Here is a 21202-nt window from a genome sequence, read left to right as displayed (position 1 = left end):
GCTGTCGGTAGCGGCAGAGGCGATCGGATCCTTCTCCTTGCTGGGAATGGAGACGAGTGAGGGGAAGATGGCCCCCACCCATCTCCATACCATTGCAGGGCGGAAGCGACGTCAAAACGTCACTTCCGCCCATAGCTCTTAAAGGGCCATTTTTTTAGTTTTTATTCTTTCAAATGACAAAAAAAAAAAAAAATTTGCATTTTAGTGTAAATATGAGATCTGAGGTCTTTTTTACCCCAGATCTCATATTTAAGAGGTCCTGTCATGCTTTTTTTCTATTACAAGGGATGTTTACATTTTTTAAACGTGCCCCGCCCCGCCCCGCCGAGCTCGCGTGCAGAAGTGAACGCATACGTGAGTAGCGCCCGCATATGAAAACAGTGTTCAAACCACACATGTGAGGTATCACCGTGATCGGTAGAGTGAGAGCAATAATTCTAGCCCTAGACCTCCTCTGTAACTCAAAACATGCAACCTGTAGAATTTTTTAAACATCGCCTATGGAGATTTTTAAGGTTAAAAGTTTGTCGCCATTCCACGAGCGGGTGCATTTTTGAAGCGTGACATGTTGGGTATCAATTTACTCGGCGTAACATTATCTTTCACAATATAAAAGAAAATTGGGCTAACTTTACTGTTGTCTTATTTTTTAATTTAAAAAAAGGGTTTTTTTTTTAAAGTGCGCTTGTAAGACCGCTGTGCAAATACAGTGTGACAGAAAGTATTGCAACGACCGCCATTTTATTCTCCACGGAGTGAGAAAAAAAATGTATAATGTTTGGGGGTTCTAAGTAATTTTCTAACAAAAAAAACTGTTTTTAACTTGTAAACAACAAATCTCAGAAAGAGGCTCGGTCCTTAAGTGGTTAATAATAATCTTTTTGTAAAAACAAAGGTTAGTACACATTACAGATTTGTAATTGCATTGAACCCCTATTTAAGGTGACACTAAACAATATTCTTATGCCCTGTACACATGGGCGGACTTTCTGGCAACAAAGGTCCTACAGTCTTTCCGACGGACTTTTGAATGACCGGACTTGCCTACACACGATCACATCAAAGTCCGACGGTTTTGTACGTGATGACGTACGACCGGACTTAAATAAGGAAGTTCATAGCCAGTAGCCAATAGCTGCCCTAGCGTCGGTTTTAGTCCGTCGGACTAGCATACAGACGAGCGGACTTTTCGACCGGACTCGAGTCCGTCGGACAAATTTGAAACATGTTCCAAATCTAAAGTCCGTCAGATTTTCACACGAAAAAGCCCACTGAAGATCCGATGGAGCCCACACACCATCGGATTGTCCTTCGGACCAGTTCGGTTGAAAAGTCCGCTCGTGTGTATGCGGCATTAGTCTCCAAAAATAATCCATACACATCCACTACTTAACCACTTAAGGACCAGCCTCCTTGTGAGATTTGGGTGTTTACAAGTTTAAAACAGTTTTTTTTTGCTAGAAAATTACTTAGAATCCCCAAAAATTTTATATTGTTTTTTTCCTAACACCCTAGAGAAAAAAATGGCGGTCATTGCAATACTTTTTTTCTCACCGTATTTGCGCAGCGGTCTTATATGCGCACTTTTTTTGGAAAAAATCCACTTTTTTGAATAAAAAAAATAAGATAACAGTAAAGTTAGCCCAATTTTTTTTTATACTGTGAAAGATAATGTTTCGCCAAGTAAATTGATACCCAACATGTCACGCTTCAAAATTGCGCCCGCTCGTGGACTGGCGTCAAACTTTTACCCTTAAAAATCTCCATAGGCGACCATTAAAAAAATTCTTCAGGTTGCATGTTTTGAGTTGCAGAGGAGGTCTAGGGCTAGAATTATTGTTCTCGCTCTACTGGTCGCGGCGATACCTCACATGTGTGGTTTGACCACCGTTTTCAAATGCAGGCACTACTCACGTATGCGTTCGCTTCTGCGTGCAAACTCGTCAGGACAGGACGCTTTAAAAAAAAAAAAAATTTTCTTATTTATTTTATTTATTTTTTCATTGTTTTTAAAAAAAAAAAAAATGGATCACTTTTATATCTATTAGTCCTCATGCACACGGACGTTTTTACAGCTGCTTTTTTGAGCTTTTTTTGCAGCTTAAAAAGGCCTGTCTATGTTAGTCTATGGCTTCATGCCCACCTAGGCGTTTTTGAGCTGCAAGTGGCATAGGCGTTTTTAAGCTGTAAAAAAAACCCAGGACCAGTGGGTTCTGAGAGACGTTTTTCAGCTGTAAAAAAGCTCTAACGCTGAAAAACGCTCAAAAACGCTCAAAAACATCATTCACCAACGTTTTTTAACGTTTTTGATCCATTGAAAAAAAAAAAAACGCTAAAAAACGCTAACGCGGAAAAACACTCAAAAACGCTAAAAACCGCTATTGCAAAAACGCTGAAACGCCGCTACCGACGGCTCCGGTAAGTGGCAGAGGGCGCGGGAGAGCGGCGGGTGGGGGGTGGCACCTCTCCCACCGCTGATAACGGTGATCTTGTGGCGAATTCGCCGCAGAGACCACCTTTATCGTAAACACGACCGGCTCCTGAAAAGATGGATCCGACGTATATGAACAGGTAAGTGGTTTAAGTGATTCTAGGCTCACTGTTTTTTTTTTTTTAACAGTAGCGTCTTATCAAATTATTACAACAGTACACAAAAGCAGATTAAGTACAAGCCAAACAAGTGATCAAGGGCAGAATAGTTGGTGTAAAAAACTTATGCAAGGTTTATGGCAAAAACAGTACATCAAAATCTTAAATACAGCACATAGACAATAGGAAGAAGTGATCAAGGTGGGTTGGGGGTGCGGTGGGAGATATCGGGAAGGGAAAAAAGAAAAGGAAAACTGGTGTGAAAAGCTTGGTAAGAAGGAGACAACTGTTGGAGTGATTCTTCACAAATGGAAGAAACACCAAATAACCATCAATTACCCTCAGTCTTGAGCTTCATGTGTGATTTCACCTCATGGGGTGAGGATGATCATGAGAAAAGAGAGGGATCAGCCCAGAATTACACGGGAGGAGCTTGTGAATGATCTCAAGGCAGCTGGGACCACAGCCACCAATCAAACCATTGGAAACGCAAAATGCCGCAATGGATTGAAATCCTGCAGCGCCCGCAAGGTCCCCCTCCTCAAGAAGGCACGTGTACAGGTCCATCTGAAGAATGCCAATAAACATCTAAATGATTGAGAGAAGGATTGGGAGAAAGTGCTGTGGTCAAATGAGACCAAAATTGAGCTCTTTGGCATTAACTCGATTCGCCGTGTTTGGAGGAAGAAAAATTCTGACTTTGACCCTAAGAACACCATCCCTACAGTCAAGCGTGGAGGTGGAAACATTATTCTTTGGGGTTGTATCTCTGCTAAAGGTACAAGCCGACTTTGCCAATGGACGGGGCCATGTATTGTAAAATCTTGGATGAGAACCTTCTTCCTTTAGCCAGAACACTAAAAATGGGTCGTGGATGGGTATTTCAGCATGACAATGACCCAAAACATACTGCCAAGGACACAAAGAAGTGGCTCAAGAAAAAGCACATTAAGGTCATTGGGTGGCCTAGCCAATCTCCAGACCTTAATCCTATAGAAAAATTATGGAGGGAGCTAAAACTTGAGTTGCCAAGCGACAGCCAAGAAACCTTAAGGATTTAGAGAAGATCTAAAGGAGAGTGGACCAAAATCCCTCCTGAGATTTGTGCAAACCTGGTAACCAACTACAAAAAACGTCTTACCTCTGTGCTTGCCAACAAGGGTTTCTCCACCAACTACTAAGTCATGTTTTGCATGGGGATCAAAATACTTATTTTAATCACTGAACTGTAATGCTGCGTACACACGAGCGGACTTTACGGCATACTTGGTCCGGCGAACCTGAATCCGTCGGACAATTCGATCGTGTGTGGGCTCCAGCGGACTTTTTTTTCTCAAAAGTTCGACGGACCTAGAAATAAAACATGTTTCAAATCTTTCCGACGGACCCGAGTCCGGTCGAAAAGTCCGCTCATCTGTATGCTAGTCCGACGGACAAAAACCAACGCTAGGGCAGCTATTGGCTACTGGCTATGAACTTCCTTGTTTTAGTCCGGTCGTACGTCATCACGTACAAATCCGTTGGACTTTGGTTGATCGTGTGTAGGCAAGTCCGTTCATTCGTAAAGTCCGTCATAAAGTCCGACAAAGTCTGCCGTAAAGTCCGCTTGTGTGTACGCAGCATAACTGTAATTTTTTTATGTGTTTTTTTCTGGATTTTTAGTTGATATTCTGTCTCTATCATTTAAAATACACCTATGATAAAAATTATAGACCCTTCATTTCTTTGTAAGCGGGCAAACTTATAAAATCTGCAGGGAATAAAATAATTCTTTTCCCCACTGTAGTAGGTACACATCCTGTGAGTGTGAGCAAATCCTTGTTTGTGATGAACGCAAAACAAATGAAACAGCTGCTGTCTACTACATTGGCAAATACATCATGACCCCAGTGACTTTGTACCATTTGTTATATTTGTGAATGGAATATCACGTGCTTAGTGTATGTGCACCTGTGTAATTTTATTTTTAGATCTGATATGCTTTTAGCCCTTTTTTCTCTTTTCAATTTTATTGTGTATCCACTAATGAAAAAAAAAAAAAACTACTAAAAAAGGCAGAGGAATAAATTATTATTATTATTATTATTATTATACAGGATTTATATAAAGCCAACAGTTTAGCTTTACAATGTTAGGGCAGGCAGTACAATTACAATACAGTTAAATAATATAGAAGGGAGGGTCAAGTGATACAAAAGGTAATAGCTGTGGGGGATGAGCTGAGTACAATTGTTAGGTGGAGGCAGGATAGGCTTCTCTGAAGAAATTAAATATAAATGAAATAATAAAAGGAATAAAACGGACCAGAAAATTTGTATGGTCGAATACCTTTTTTTATTTTCTGTGTACAGTATTTTTTATTAAATCCTCAGTTTTTAGGAATTTCAGCACTTTTCAGCAAGTGATTTAATCACTTACTGAGCTTCTATCTTCTTAAAGTAGAACTATAGGCAAAACTTTTCTTCATTTTGGATAAAGTAAGGGAGGGTTATAACCGCGGTCAGATTTTTTTTCGCCATTTGTGTCCCATTGCGGAGATTTAGATTTACCTTCACTTCCTGTCCCATAGCCAAACAGGAAGTGAGGAATCCCCCCCCAGGTCACCAGAACTAGTGTCCCCGTTGGAAGATCTCCCCCCTAGTACTTTTCTGAGGACAACCCAAAATTTGGGATTTTACGTCACTTTCAATGATAATGGTAAACAGGACAAATAGAGAGGGTGAGTCTCCCTAACATGAGCACAGACAGCAATAAAAACTGACAGGTATTGTAACTCCATCTGTTCTCTTTTTTTTAAAGGCCCTTTCCCACTGGGGCGGTTTGCAGGCGCTATTGCGCTAATAATAGCGCCTGCAAACCGACCGAAAGTGCCGCTGCTTTCATTCCAGTGTGCAAGCCCCGAGGTCTTTCACACTGGAGCGGTGCGCTGGCAGGACGGTAAAAAAAGTCCTGCTAGCAGCATCTTCGGAGCGGTGAAGGAGCGGAGTGTATACTGCTCCTTCACCGCTCCTGCCCATTGAAATCAATGGGACGGCGCGACTATACCGCCGGCAAAGCACCTCTGCAGAGGCGCATTGCGGTGGTTTTTAACCATTTCTCGGCCGCTAGCAGGGGGTAAAACCGCCCCGCTAGCGGCCGCATACCGACGGTGAAGCGCCGCTTACAATAGCGCCCGCCCCAGTGTGAAAGGGCTCTAAGAGGAACTGCAGTCTGCTCACATAATCTGTAATAAAAACATCTTTGCCATTCTGAAGCTTCCCTCCAACCACGTTTGCATATTATGTTATATATACTGTGATTCTGTACTTACCAAATATGCTGCAGAAATCTCCCTCCACTGAGTCTGGCTGCAACCATTTACCTGTGGGCAGCTGAAGCTGCTGCCTGTTCACTTCCTGGATATACACAGAGGCACACCTCCAGCTCTGCAGCTCTCATTGGCCCTCTTATGACTCATCCCCCCTCCCTTCCTGGCAAACTCTCACAAGAGTGAGAGAGAGGGAGCTGTGCATGATGTCATAAGCCTTGGCCAATGACCAGACAAGAAACAGGAAGTGGGCTGTATAAGGTGTTTACTGTCAGAAAAAAAATGTTTTACTATCCAAAGTTAAAAAACAAGGGCAGAGGATTTAATAGTTGGAAAGTGGGAAAAAATGACTGAAGGTCCACTTTAAGCTTTCCCAGTTTAGGTGGGTGCCATAACCACTGCCCCAGGTTTCCTGTTTCAGGATGACTCCTTGCCCTTGTAACATCCTATGGAGCCACCCTTTCATGCAGGGACCAGAGCTGTGTTCCCTTACAGTATACATCAATAGGAACACACAGTCCTATAGCCTAGGATGGCAAAACACTCCCCTGCTCCGCCATCTTCCTCCTCCTTCCTTCCTTCTCCAAGCTAACAGACTGGCTAGAAGCAAGGGTCTTCAAACTACGGCCCTCCAGTTGTTCTAGAACTACAATTCCCATCATGCCTAGCCATGTCTGTGAATGTCAGAGTTTTACAATGCCTCATGGGATGTGTAGTTCTGCAACAGCTGGAAGGCCATAGTTTGAGGATCCCTGGGCTAGAGACTGCACTGTCCACTGCTAACTCTTTCCTGTGAAGACCAGATGTTCAGGAAAGCAGCACTGAGAGAGCAGCATTGAAAGTTGTACACTGTAAATGATGGGTTAAAAATATTAACAAATAGTTTACTGCGGAATGTTTTTTTTATTGTGCTCAATGTGTTGAACTAAAAATGCTGAAGGTGTAATACTACTTTAACCACTTCCCGCCCACCCTATAGCGGATTGACGTCCAGGAAGTGGTTCTGTTATCCTGACTGGACGTCATATGACGTCCAGCAGGATAACATGCCGCAGCGCGCCCCCGGGGGCGCGCATCGCGGCGATCGGTGGAGCGGTGTGTCAATCTGACACACCGCTCCACCGATCTTGGTAAAGAGCCTCCGGCGGAGGCTCTTTACCACGTGATCAGCCGTGTCCAATCATCACGCTGTCAATAGGAAGAGCCGTTGATCGGCTCTTCCTCACTCGCGTCTGACAGACGCGAGTAGAGGAGAGCCGATCGGCGGCTCTCCTGGCAGGGGGGGGTCTGCGCTGATTGTTTATCAGCGCAGCCCCCCCTCAGATCACCACACTGGACCACCAGGGATCGCCACTAGGACCACCAGGGAAGGGGCAACATGTGGATGGCCAGGTATGTACCCCATGGCCATCCACATGTGCCCAGTGTGCCAAATCTGTGCCAATCAGTGCCCACAAATGGGCACTGATTGGCACCATTATGTTGCAGTGATACCCAGCAATGCCACCCTTAGGGGCATCACTGCAAACAAGCAGTGCCATCAGTGCCACCCATCAGTGTCCATTCATGCCACCTGTCAGTGCCCATCCGTGCCCATCAGTGCCCATCTATCAGTGCCCATCCGTGCACATCTGTGCCAACTATCAGTGCCACCCATAAGTAACCATCAATGCCACCTATGAGTGCCCATCAATGCCACCTATGAGTGCCCATCAGTGCCGCCTATAAGTGCCCATCTGTGCCACCTATGAGTGCCCATCAGTGCCACATACCAGTGCCACCTATCAGTGCCCATCAGTGCCACCTATCAGTGCCCATCAGTGCCGCCTATCAGTGCCCATCATCAGTGCCCGTCAGTGCCACCTCATTGGTGCCACCTCATCAGTGCCCATCAGTGCCGCCGTATCAGTGCCCGTCAGTGCCCTTCTGTGCAGCCATATCAGTGCCCGTCATTGAAGAAGAAAACGTACTTATTTACAAAAAGTTTTAACAGAAACAAAATTTTCGGTCTTTTTTTATTTGTTGCGCAAAAAATAAAAACCGCAGAGGTGATCAAATACCACCAAAAGAAAGCTCTATTTGTGGGAACAAAATGATAAAAAATTTGTTTGGGTACAGTGTAGCATGACCGCGCAATCGTCATTCAAATTGCGACAGCGCTGAAAGCTGAAAATTGGTCTGGGCGGGAAGGTGTCTAAGTGCCTGGTATTGAAGTGGTTAAAGGATGATAGAGATGTGTTAGAACTTTGATTTTGGTTTCTTTTGACATCTGTGTCCCTTTTACCCAAAATGCCCATGTTACCCCAAATTATCCACAGGCGATGCTTTCAAAACCTTTCTACAGTTTAGAGTTAAAGCAGAACTAAACCCAGCGATTTAGCGGTTTCAAAAAACAGTTGCATTCCTGGAATCCTGAGATTGCTAACTGTCACATTACCTTCTGTTCTCAACCAAACTGTCAAACCATCGCTGGAGTCACAACTGATCACACGTGCAGCACCATGGCGGTTACAGATCAAACAAATAAAAAAAAAATGGAAAGGAAGGAGGGCGCCTTGTTTATACTGTTCTCATGTGTGCAATACCTCTTCTCTTATCTCTGCAGACTTCATAGCTGACCAAACAGATCAAACAGAGGCGAAGATGGCAGCTTCCTTGGCTGATAAGGATGGGAAGGTTTAGATCCACTTTAACCACTACACATCCGCGCTATGGCCGATTGACGGCCACAGCGCGGACCTGAATTCCCGGGAGGCCGTCATATGACGGCCTCCCCTGTGCACGCTCCCTGCGCATGCCCTACAGGGCGCGCGCCAGGCGCGCTGTTATCACTGAGTCACTGAGACTCGGCTGATCACCAATCCGAGTAAGGGGCTGGTCCCGGCCCCTTACCATGTGATCAGCTGTCAGCCAATGACAGCTGATCACATGATGTAAACAAAAGATCGGTAATCGTTTTTTTTTTTTTACTCACGCTGACAGCGTGAGTAGAAAAAAAAGCCGATCACCGGCTCGGATGTGAGGGACATCGGTCCCCAAGTGGAAGAGGCACATCTGCCTCATCAGTGCCACCAAATAGTGCCCACAGTGCCACCTAACAGTGCCCACAAGTGCCACCTATCAATGCCCACCTGTAGTGCCAATCAGTGCCACCTGGCAGTGCTGCCCATCACTGCCACCCATCAGTGCCCATCACTGCCGCCTATCAGTGCCCATCACTGCTGCCTCATCAGCGTACATCATTGAAAGAGAAAAATGACAAGTTTTAAATTTTTTATAACAAAATATAAAAAAATAAAAAAAAAAAAAAATTTTTAAAAATTCAGTTTTTTACATTTTTTTAACAAAAAGTAAAAACTGCAGAGGTGATCAAATACCACCAAAAGAAAGCTCTATTTGTGGTGAAAAAATTATAAAAATTTCAATTGGGTACAGTGTTGTATGACCGCGCAATTGTCATTCAAAGTGCATCAGCGCTGAAAGCTGAAAATTGGTCTGGATAGGAGGGGGGTTTAGGTGCCCAGTAAGCAAGTGGTTAATCATAAATGATGCCCCAGAATTATTGTTCACACTCTGGCAGTGGTACCTCATGTGTGGGGCAACTTATGTTTACATACATGTATGTGCTCTACCCATGTGTTTGCATCTGGGTTTTATGGGGGGGGGTTTATAGGGGGCTTTTAATTTTTTTTAATTTTTTTGTTTATTATTATTTTTATTAACTTTATTAAAACGTAACACGTTTTGTTTTTAACTTTATTACTATCACAAGGGGGCTAGCACAAATGTGCAGGTGACAGGTCCTCTTTACGGGGACATTAAGGGTCTAAAAGACCCCCGATGTTTCCCCTGCCCTCCAGAGATTGGGCAGTGGATGTTCCCCAAGCTCCTCCCATTCTCACCGCTGGGTCATTTCACTGTGGTCCTAGAAGAACGAGGGAGCTCGGGAACCACTATGGGTGGCCCCAGCGGGTCATGGTATATTCCAGGTACTGTAAAGTGATCAGGTGGCTCTAGAGCTGCCCGGATCACTCTTACTTGAAAGTCAAACACCAGCTAAAAAAAAGAAAAAAAAAATCAGTAACAAGCTCACAGCTGCAGCAGCGGCCATGGGGCTGTTTTAACCCCTTGAATACCAAGATGTTTATAAACGCTTGTTGTGTAAAAGGGGTTAATAAAATAGAAAGAAAATGTGCCTTTATTAAATCTTTGCATTGCAGAATTCAGAACACTGTGATCTGTATATCATGGGTCTGATCCCTGTATTGATTTGTATTGTAAGTGTACTGTTTGCCCTAACATTGTAAAGCGCTGCACAAACTGTTGGCGCTATATAAATCCTGTATAATAATAATAATGGGTATGTATGCATTGTTTGCATTCCAGCTCCAGGGAGCACCACCTGTGATTCAAATAAATGGGGGCAGGTTGGAGAATGTAAGAAAAAAAACATTGATATTGGGGTACTTTGACATAGTAGTGGGCTTAGCACTATATGGCCATATGGTGTAACTAAATCCCCATATTTTCTGAATATGTTCAGGTGCTTTTAAATAGCCTTGCAGGAGTTAAATGTCATTTTTGTATGTGTGCGCTGTGCGTGGTTGGAGAATGTGACCCAGTTCCATGTAAGGCCTCATTCACATAGGTCAGGCATATGCAATTAGCGGACCTCCAGCTGTTGCAGAACTACAAGTCCCATGATGCATAGCAAGACTCTCACAGCCACAAGCATGACACCCAGAGGCAGAGGCATGATGGGACTTGTAGTTTTGCAACAGCTGGGGATCCGCTACTTGTATATCCCTGACATAGGCGCTATGACCCGTCCTCTGTGCTGAGCAGCTTTTTGCTGCGTCTGCATCCACCTCGGAGCTGAGCGCAGGCCGCCCATAAGTATGAATGAATGAATGAATCTCAATGCAGCAGCTGCATAGACACAGTTGTATGTCAACATGTGGGCAGGAGCGGGTGCACGGATCCAAACGCACCATATCTGCAATCAGATCCGTGCACCCACTCGTCAAATCATGACAAGTGACGGCATCCATGCAGGCACTGCGTCAGCATTCACTTCTCTGAGTGGCCTGCGCACAGCTCCGAGGTGGATGCAAACGCAGCAAAAAGCAGCTCAGCACTGAGGAAAGGGGCTCAGCGCCCATCTGAATGAGAACGTACCATAAATATGGGTGTAACATGAAGCATGGTCAGAAAGGTGGACTATGCCTTTAACTGCTTCAGATCCGCGCTATAGCCGAATGACAGCTACAGGGCGGATCTGCTTTGCCGGGAGAACGTCTATTGACGTCCTCCCCTTTGCAGGCTTGCCACGCCCCCCTTGAAGGGCACGCGCTGTGATCACCCGAGTCAATGAGACTCAGGAGATCACAGAGCCGAGTAAGGGGCTGATCCCGGAACCCTACCACGTGATCAGCTGTCAGTCAATGATAGCTGATCACGTGATGTAAATAGAGGATCGGTAATCGTTTTTTTTTCTGCTCACGCTGATAGCATGAGCAGAAAAAAAGATGATCGCCGGCTTCTGTTTGAAGGGACATCGGTCCCGAAGGGGAGGAGCCTCATATGTGCCCATCAGTACCGCCTACCAGTGCCACAATCAGTGCCCACAGTACGTAAGTGCCAGCAATCAGTGCCACCTATCAGTGCCCACAAGTGCCACCTATCAATGCCCACCAGTGGTGCCAATCAGTGCCTCATCAGTGCCACCTAGCAGTGCTGCCTATCAGTGTCACCTACCAGTGCCGATCAGTGCCCATCACTGCCTCCCATCAGGGCCCATCACTGCCAGCTATCGGTGCCATCTATCAGTGCCACCTATTAGTGCCCTTCAGTGCCACCTATTAGTGCCACCTCTCAGTGCCTACCAATGCCACCTATCAGTGCCCATCAGTGCCACCTTATCAGTCCCACCTTATCAGTGCCCATCAGTGCAGCCTCATCAGTGCCCACCAGTGCCGCCTATTAGTGCCCATCAGTCCCACCTTATCGGTGCCCATCAGTGTAGCCTCATCAGCGTACATCAATGAAAGAGAAAAATTACCTGTTTGCAAAATTTATTAACAAAATATAAAACGGTTTTGTATTTTTTTTTTTTTAATCCTGTCTTTTTTAATATTTTTAACAAAAAATAAAAAACTCAGAGGTGATCAAATACCACCAAAAGAAAGCTCTATTTGTGGGAAAAAAAAGATTAAAATGTCATTTGAGTACAGTGTTGTATGACCGCGCAATTGTCATTCAAAGAGTGACAGCGCTAAAAGCTGACAATTGGTCTGGGTAGGAAGGGGGTTTAGGTGCCCAGTAAGTGGTTAATCTGCATTACAGGCAGGGACAAGGCGATGATCTGCATGTATGTGACAGTCCCCAGCAATGATCTCGCTGTGTATGGAGCATGTACAATCATACTGGCACAGAGACTGGCACGGCTGTATTGGACAGCTGGTTCTTTGGACCGTTATTCTGCTTATGGCCGATACGGCAGACAAGAAGAGAGATCACCGGGATCTTCTCATTACTGCCTCATAGTCTAGAACAAGGAGAACCAATCACAGGCATGGAGAGGGAACATGTGCACCCCCGATAGAAGAAAGCCCCCCACAGCTCCAGTCATTCCCTGTTAGGATGAACTCCGGCGTGTTCGCAGGCTGTGAGACGTTTCCTGATCTGAGAAGCCGCGGATGGGGAAATGTCTCCCTACCTGGGATTAGCGCTGCGCAGTGTCAGCTTCCTGGCGGGATCGCTGAGCTGCAAACACCCCGGAGCTCATCCTTACTTGTTAGAACTCTAGGAGGATAGAACAGCAGGGCTGGAGTGCGAGAGAAGGAAGCAGTACAAGGGGCCGATCCGTTCATGTGCTGACAAGAAGCATGCTGATAGGAGGAAAGAGCAGAGTGATAGAGAGATGAGCTCATCGCTGTGCTGCTTCTCATTTCACAGTCCAGTCACTAGCTGGGGGCGGTTCCAGGATGACCCGGGCTCAGAGGAAGTGTATGAAATGATGCTGGACATCAGACCGAAGCCATCTAGCTGCAAAATCAAATGACTGGGGTGGGGGAGGGGGAATCTCTGCACTGATAATAAATATGACAGAGTTTTGTTAGGTTTTCTTTAATTGAGCTATTCGTTTGTCTCTCGAACATTTCTGACTGGAGTTCTGCTTTCAATATGTAATGCAAGCATTTCAAGTACCGGAGTTTGACTCAGCATCTGTCTCTTGCAATCCCAGTACAGCAGAGCTCAGATTGGTGGAAGGAGAAGCAGCACAATGAGCTGTCTTGCTGCAATGCAAGGAGCATGCTGGTAGGAGGAGAGAGCAGAGAGATGTGCTCATCAATGCGCTGCTTCTCCTTTCACTGTCCAATCACAGGCTGAGGGGGGAGGGACAAGACCTGTGAGTGCTACTGACCTGCAGCAGATAGAAATCAGCTCTTCTGCCCTGGCAGAGCTGTGTAAATGGTGAAACTGGATGGACAGACTTACAAATCGCTTCCCTTCTATATCTGTGTATGTGTCTGTCTGGAGTCCAGCCTCCCCCCCACTACTCACCTTCTTACTGAGGTAGATGAACATTTCTGTACACAGCAGTCCCCCCGGCCCCAATCACTGGACGTTTCACACATACACAGTCCTATCCCGGGGTAACTAAGAAGCCGAGTCCTCCCGTCTCTAGGTAACCGAGGTCCTTCCCCTTCACGTCACTTCTGGTGTAGAATGGACCAGCGAAACGCCTGGGAACATTAAACACTAGAGTGCGAACTACCCATGAAAAGTGTCTGCGGCGCCGCGCCTGCTTCTGCAGGAGAGCGGCCATAATGCCATATACCACCACTATTCACTTATCACGTAGCGGTCTCCAACAAAATGGCTGAACATATGTGGACTTGTTACTATAAGCGTTTGGTTGTGTTTGACAGATGCAGAATTCTATTCACAGGTACTACCTGGTCTGTGAAAGAAACCGGTGAAGAGATTCCTGTCAGTTATCATTCTAATTCTACAGTGACTTCCTCTTTCTGTGTTATTTGCAAAACTTGTTGTAGCAGAAGATGTATTGGGAAGGGCTGGGTATCTTCTTTGCATAGCTCCCAAGTTGTCCCTGATTTGGAGCAATGTCCTTCTGTCCCTCATTCCTCCACTTTTTATCTAACAAAAAGTGTTTTCCAGCGCTAAACCTTTCATCTGATTTCTAAATCGCTGCATTTGTAAATTCCAAAAGCCAATATAAAAGGAATAATAGTGATAAAAAAAGCACTTGTGGGTTCAACCAATCTTGTTTTTTTTTCTCAATTCTCCTTCAAGGGGGCGTGGCAAGGGGTGTGTCCGATGCCTGCATACTTTTCCTGATAGGTGTCCCTCATTCCCATCTCAAAAGTTGGGAGGTATGAAACTGTATAACGTTCAGAAAGAAATGAGTGCACGCAGGGCCCGAGCCAACGTATAGTTACGTGGTTTCATGCAGGGGAGCCAACCTGCCGCAGTGAAACTGCGGCGGCTGGTCTGGAAGCGATTAAATGATATTTGTTGAGCCCGGAGTTTAGATTTAAAGATCACATGCTCTGAATGGTCTATAGATGTATGTGGAGTACCTCAAACTGAAAGATGTGCTCCAGTCATGTTTGTGTTTATTTAACCACTTGCTTACTGGGCACTTAAACCCCCCTCCTGTCCAGACCAATTTTCAGCTTTCAGCGCTGTCGCATTTTGAATGACAATTGCGCGGTCATACAACACTGTACCCAAATGAAATTTTTATCATTGTTTTCCCACAAATAGAGCTTTCTTTTGATGGTATTTGATCACCTCTGCGGTTTTTAGTTTTTGTTAAAAAAATTGAAAAAACAGAATTTAAAAAAAAAAAAAAAAAATTTTTTTTTTATATTTTGTTATAAAATTTTGCAAACAGGTAATTTTTCTCCTTCGTTGTACGCTGATGAGGCGGCACTGATGGGCACTGATGGGTGGCAGTGATGGGCACTGATTGCTTAAACTGATGGCAGCACTGCTAGGTGGCCACGGCTCTTTACACAGATCGGGGTCGTGCCGTGTCCTAGCAACACGGCGTGGCCACAATCGCCACGCTGCGTGCCCCCAGGGGCATGCAAGATCGGTCGTTCTGGGAGCCCGTCATGTAACGTCCACCCAGAATGAGAGCTGCACCGCTCAGCTGTCATTTGATGGTGGGCGGGCGGCAAGTGGTTAATAAAAAAAATTTTGACATCTTTAATGCCCACCATATATACATTCACCAGCCACCTTTTCAGGTACACCTGTTCAATTGCTTGGTGACACAGATTGCTAATCAGCCAATAACAAAGGCATCTAGATGTTGTGAAGATGTTCAAACCGAGCATCAGAATGGGGAAGAAAGGGGATTTAAGTGACTTTGAACGTAGTATGGTTCTTGGTGCCAGACGGGCTGATCTGAATATTTCAAAAACTGCTGATCTACTGGGATTTTCACTCACAACCATCTCTAGGGTTTACAGAGAATGGTCCGAAAAAGAGAAAATATCCAGTGAGCGGCAGTAGTGTGGACGATAATGCCTTATGTATGTCAGAGGAGAATGGGCAGACTGGTTCAAGATGATAGAAAGGCAACAGTAACTCAAATAACCACTCGTTACAACCAAGGTATGCAGAATACCATCTCTGAATGCACAACACATCGAACCTTGAAGCAGATGGGCTACAGCAGCAGAAGACCACATCGGGTGCCACTCCTGACACTTTTACTTCTGTCTAAGAACAGGAAATTGAGGCTACAATTTGCACAGGCTCACCAAAATTGGACAATAGAAGATTGGAAAACATTGCCTGGTCTGATGAGTCTCGATTTCAACTGCGACATTCAGAGGGTAGGGTCAGAATTTGGAGTAAACAACATGAAAGCATCGATCCATCCTGCCTTGTATTAATGGTGGTGTAATGTTGTGGGGGATATTTTCTTGGCACACTTTGGTCCCCTTAGTACCAATTGAGCATCATTTAAATGTCACAGCCTACCTGAGTATTGTTGCTGATCATGTCCATCCCTTTATGACTACAATGTACCCATCTTCTGATGGCCACTTCCAGCAGGATAATGCACCATGTCACAAAGCTTAAATCATTTCACCACTGGTTTCTTGAACATGACAATGAGGTCACTGTGCTCCAATGGGCTCCACAGTCATCAGATCTCATCCAATAGAGCACCTTTGGGATGTGGTGGAACCGGAGATTAACATCATGGATGTGCAGACGACAAATCTGCAGCAACTGCGTGATGTTATCATGTCAATATGGACCAAAATCTCTGAGGAATGTTTCCAACACCTTGTTGAATCTATGCCACGAAGAATTAAAGGGGTTGTAAACCCTCAAGGTTTTTCACCTCAATACATTGTATGCATTAAGGTGAAAAACCTTCTGTAGTGCAGCAGCCCCCCAGAGCCCCCCTTTTACTTACCTTAACCCGATCGTTCCATCGACGGGGACGAGCAAAGCAGCTCCAACCGCCGTCTCAGGTCCTCAGTGGATAGATTGATAGCAGCGAGAGCCATTGGCTCCCACTGCTGTCAATCAAATCCAGTGACACAGGGGGCGGGGCCGAGTCCTGTTGTCTGTGTCAATGGATGCAGCAGCAGGACTCGGGAGCGCGCCCGCGTGAGTCCCCCAATGGAATGCGGCTCTCCGTGGGGCCACTCGAGAAAAGAAGGAGCCAGGAGCGCTGCTGGGGGACCCCAGAAGAGGAGGATCAGGGCCGCTCTGTGCAAAACCTTTGCACAGAGGAGGGAAGTATAACATGTTTGGTATGTAAAAAAAAACAAAAGCTTTACAACCCCTTTAAGGCAGTTCTGAAGGCAAAAAGGGGGTCCAACCCGGTACTAGCAAGGTGTACCTAATAAAGTGGCCAGTGAGTGTATATTACTTCATACATTCAGCCAATAGGATGCACTCGCTTCAGCATTGCTCTAGACTGGCTTTATGATTGTGGCAGCGGTGGATCGTGCGTGTCACCATGGCCACTTTTGGGTGCATGTAACAGTGACAGGACAACAATTGGGAGACAGTTGTTGTCACTCATAAAATGAGGTGCCTGAAAAGAAGCGACCTCCATGGCAGGGTTACCAGATATTCTTTTAATTCAATTTGTATATTTATAAACATTTAAAACAACTTTTGGAATTACAATAAAATGATAATGCATACATATATAACAATTTAATGATTGGGTTTATATCTACTTGCTCTAAATTGGTAACTTTCACTTTTTCCATTTCTCGGCAAACACAAAATCACGTTTTTTGACACAGATATTTAAGCTAATGGGATAATTCATATTAGAAAACAATGCTCACTACCTGTCTGGTTGCCTGAATTGGTCATCCTGCACAGTCTTTTTATTATTTTTGTACAGATGTACAGGCTCCTCCCTAGCCCTCTGGTCTGCCCCTTTCATTCACTGGATTTCAAGTGATACTAAAGGATCGTTTTTTTATTTTTTTAAATAACAAACATGTCATACTTACCTCCACTGTGCAGCTCATATTGCACAGAGTGGCCCCGAACATCCTCTTCTGGGGTCCCTTGGCGGCTCTTGTGGCTCCTCCCCGCATTAGATAACCCCCTTGGAGAAGCTCTCTCCCAAGGGGGTTACCTTGCAGGCGCGCTTCCGAGTCCAGCAATCAGCGTCCATAGAGGCCGAATGCAGGACTCGGCCCCGCCCCCCCGGCGCCTGTGTCATTGGATTTGATTGACAGCAGCGGGAGCCAATGGCTGCGCTTCTATCAATCTATCCAATCAAGAGCCAGGAACCCGTGGAGAGAGGGACGGCGGGGACGCACCAACGGAAATTCGGGACTCAGGTAAGTAAAACGGGGGGACTAGGGGGCCGGTGACTACAAGGTGTTTTTTCACCTTAATGCATAGGATGCATTAAGGTGAAAAAACACGAACACCCCTTTCAGTTCTTTCAGTAATGGAGACTCATGTGGGCATTACCTAGGGCAGTCTGTATGCAAATAAACATCACTAAGTCTAAAATAAGGTATGTAATGAAAAGAGCAACTTTTTTTATTTTTTTATTTCATTAGCATGTAAATGAGGAGGGAAGAGAGGAACCAGTGAAGCAAAATATAAGCAGATTAAACTTCAGCTTTATATATGACCTAAAAAAAATATATAAAGCGGAGTTTCACCTAAAAGTGGAACTTCTGTTTTAAGCACTCTTCGCCCCCTTACATGCCACATTTGACATGTAGGTTTTTTTTGGGAGTGGGTACCTGGTTTTTACAGGTACTTCCTGTCCCACTTCCTTTTTTTATTTTCTGCCCGCCTAGGCGACTCCTTCTCTCCCCCTAGGCAGCCCCTCCCTCTCTGCAATCTTCTGGGACATGTCACAGGTCCCAGAAAATTGCCTGGCCACTAGGAGAGCGCAGCGTGACTCACGCATGCGCAGTGCACACCCGGCTGTGAAGTCGCAAGCTGTCACGGCTGGGTGCCCACAGTTGCTATGACAGCGCCGCGGAGAGGAGAGGGAGAGGAGCGAGGCCTCTGGCGCCCGCATTACTGGACCGTGGGACAGGTGAGTGTCTGTTTAATAAAAGTCAGCAGCTATACTTTTTGTAGCTGCTGACTTTTAATAAACTGAAAAACAAGTGGAACTCCGCTTTAATAAAAATGGAGACACAACCAACAACTATGTTGAGCAAGCACCTGCCTGACTGCCTTGTTGGGTAGGTGCTCACACCTTATAGTTTTTGGTAAATCTTAAGGTGGAAGTCAAGGAACTAGTGCAGAAACATAAATTAGTACCGAAATCCCTGGTATGTACAAGAAAAACCTTAAGCCAAAGCAGTATTAAACCCAAAAATGTAATAAGTTGCAGCGTACCAATACCTAAATATGGTGGACGCATTTGTTTTCTTTTTTGGGGGGCTTTTTTCCTTTATTTTCACCTGGTGATCTGTCCAATGACACCCTTCCTGTCTTAGGGTGGCTCCGTTGCTCCTCAAGTGGAGTGGAGACACCCTAAGAGAGGAACCCTCTCTTATGCGTCGTACACACGATCGGAAATTCCGCCAGCAAAAGTCCGATGTGAGCTTTTGGTAGGAAATTCCGACCGTGTGTATGCTCCATCGGACTTTTGCTGGGGGAATTCCGATCGTCTGTGCCAATTCCGACTCGCAAAATTCCTAAGCATTGATGGAAACAATTCGACGCATGCTCAGAAGCATTGAACTTCATTTTCTCGGCTCGTCATAGTGTTGTACGTCACCGCGTTCTTGACGGTCAAAAAATCAGAGAACTTTTGTGTGACCGTGTGTATGCAAGCCAAGCTTCAGCGGAATTCCGCTCATGTGTACGCGGCATAAGGGTGTCTCCACTCCACCAGAGGAGCAACGGAGCCACCCTTGGACAGCAGTATTGTCAGTCTTAGAAGAGGTTAGTGTTAAGCAGCCCATTCTGTCGTAATTTTTTTTTTTTGTTCAACCAGCAGGTTGAACAAAAAAAAATCGAATTCCTCCATCCACATATTCGATGTAGATGGGCGAATTCTCCCGATGTGCCATTGTGTTCTGACGGCGGGGATACAGAATACACTGATCAGTGCTGGCTGTACAGAAGTCGATTGCTAGATTGACTTCTGTACAACGAAGGTGCCCATACATAGCTTAGAATTCATCTGGTCCCTGCTGAACGGGAAGAATTTTGATTTATTTACTGTATGGTGGGCTTTAGATACGCTAGCAGATTTAGATGGATTTGATTAACAAATTAAAATCCGAAATCCAGCTAACACATTTTTAAGCAGCTGCAGCTACAGATTTTTTTTCCTTTTGAGATAAAGGTTTTACATAAATTAATAAAAGACGACCATTATAGGTACCCCTGTCGGTGGGAAAAGGTTTGTCTCAACCCTCTAACTGCCACTTTTGGTGGACAGCTTGTTTTGTAAATGAAGGTGAAAATAGCAGATTTACTGGCCAGATCGCCAGGTGTAAATAAAGCAAAAAAAAAAAAGACTAAAACAGAAAAATCATCACATCTAATAATTGGTAAACTGCAATTTAATACCTCTTTGAGGTCACATGATCTGGTTACTCTGCTTTCTAAAATAAAGACATAGGTTGATTTACTATGATTTACTAAAGGCAAATAGTCTGTGCACTGCAAGGTTTTGAGGGGAACGTACAAGGAAAATAAAAAAACGGCATTTTTGCTTGCACGTGATTGGATGATAGAAATCAGCAGAGCTTTCCCTCATTTTAGATCTTCCTGTCAGATCTACAGCAACTGTACTTTCAAGTGCACATGCAGTGCACAGTATATTTGCCTTTAGTAAATCATCCTCCCCGTCTGGGGGGGGAATCACATTATTCTTGTTGCCTTCTGAAAATGCTAGTAGCTTGGCTGTTATGCAGACCTTCTTCAATACTTTGATTAACTAACCAATATCAAGTATACAGATAGTTCTAACATATCTCCTGCCAGATCTTCTTCTTCCTGGTGAGTGACATAGAAGTACTGAAGCTAGTGGGTTGTAGGGATAACGCCGAGTTCACCGCAACTATGGGTTTTGAGGCAGATCCCCAAGACTCACATTCGGCCTTATCCAGAACTATTGGCCAAAAAAGTTCATACTAGAACTTAGGAACAACCCATAATGCAGTGCTTTGCCTTTCTCCTGGTCAACTGAGTCACAAGAACCAATCATTTGAAGGAATGGATAACCCAGCCTTATCACTATAAAAGGATGAGCTCACAACAGCCAAAATATCAGTGTGTGTTGGAAGTGATACGGAGAGATACTGTTATTTAATATGTTATACTGTACCGTGCCATATGATGGATTGCAGTGGGGGGCTACATATACTTTATTCTGTAACAACAAAGCATGCCTCAAGCCTGTAATCTAAAACAGGGGTCTCCAAACTTTCAAAGCAAGGGGCCAGTTTACTGTCCCTTAGGTTTTATGGGGGCCCAGTAGGAGTAGAAAATGCCCCGGCATCATTGCCTCATCATTGATTTTAATGGGAGGAATAGTGTTCCATTGTTGGTATCAATGAGAAGAATAGCGCCCAAATTATAGTGTCAGCAGGGGCAATGGTGCCCCATCATTGTGTCAGTTCGTGGAGTAGTGCCCCAAGTGCCAGATAAAGGCAAGCAAAGGGTCACATCCAGCCACAGTTTGGAGACCGCTGATCTAAATCAACTATGTATTTTCAATGTCGCCCTTGAAGCCACCTCAAAAGGCCCTCCCAATGGTGCATGTCCTCCATGGTTCCTGCTTCCCATTCCTTT

General features: G+C 45.0%; 1 protein-coding gene across 2 annotated transcripts in view; it reads right to left on the bottom strand.

Annotated features, from left to right (window-relative positions):
• The window catches only part of WDR35 (WD repeat domain 35), a 136992-nt gene extending 123379 nt beyond the window's left edge, over positions 1 to 13613 (bottom strand). For both annotated transcript variants that reach the window (XM_073625339.1, XM_073625340.1), the window contains exon 1: positions 13463 to 13613. In XM_073625339.1, coding sequence (XP_073481440.1) covers positions 13463 to 13486 — 24 coding nt within the window. In that variant the 5' untranslated portion in view covers positions 13487 to 13613. The remainder of the gene's footprint in view (positions 1 to 13462) is intronic.
• Positions 13614 to 21202: the final 7589 nt, after the last annotated feature.

This window comes from Aquarana catesbeiana, linkage group LG04, assembly GCF_042186555.1.
Source record: "Aquarana catesbeiana isolate 2022-GZ linkage group LG04, ASM4218655v1, whole genome shotgun sequence".
Lineage (NCBI taxonomy): Eukaryota > Metazoa > Chordata > Amphibia > Anura > Ranidae > Aquarana > Aquarana catesbeiana.
The sequence above is the reverse complement of the archived record's forward strand: the minus strand, read 5'-3'. Positions and strand labels throughout refer to the sequence as shown.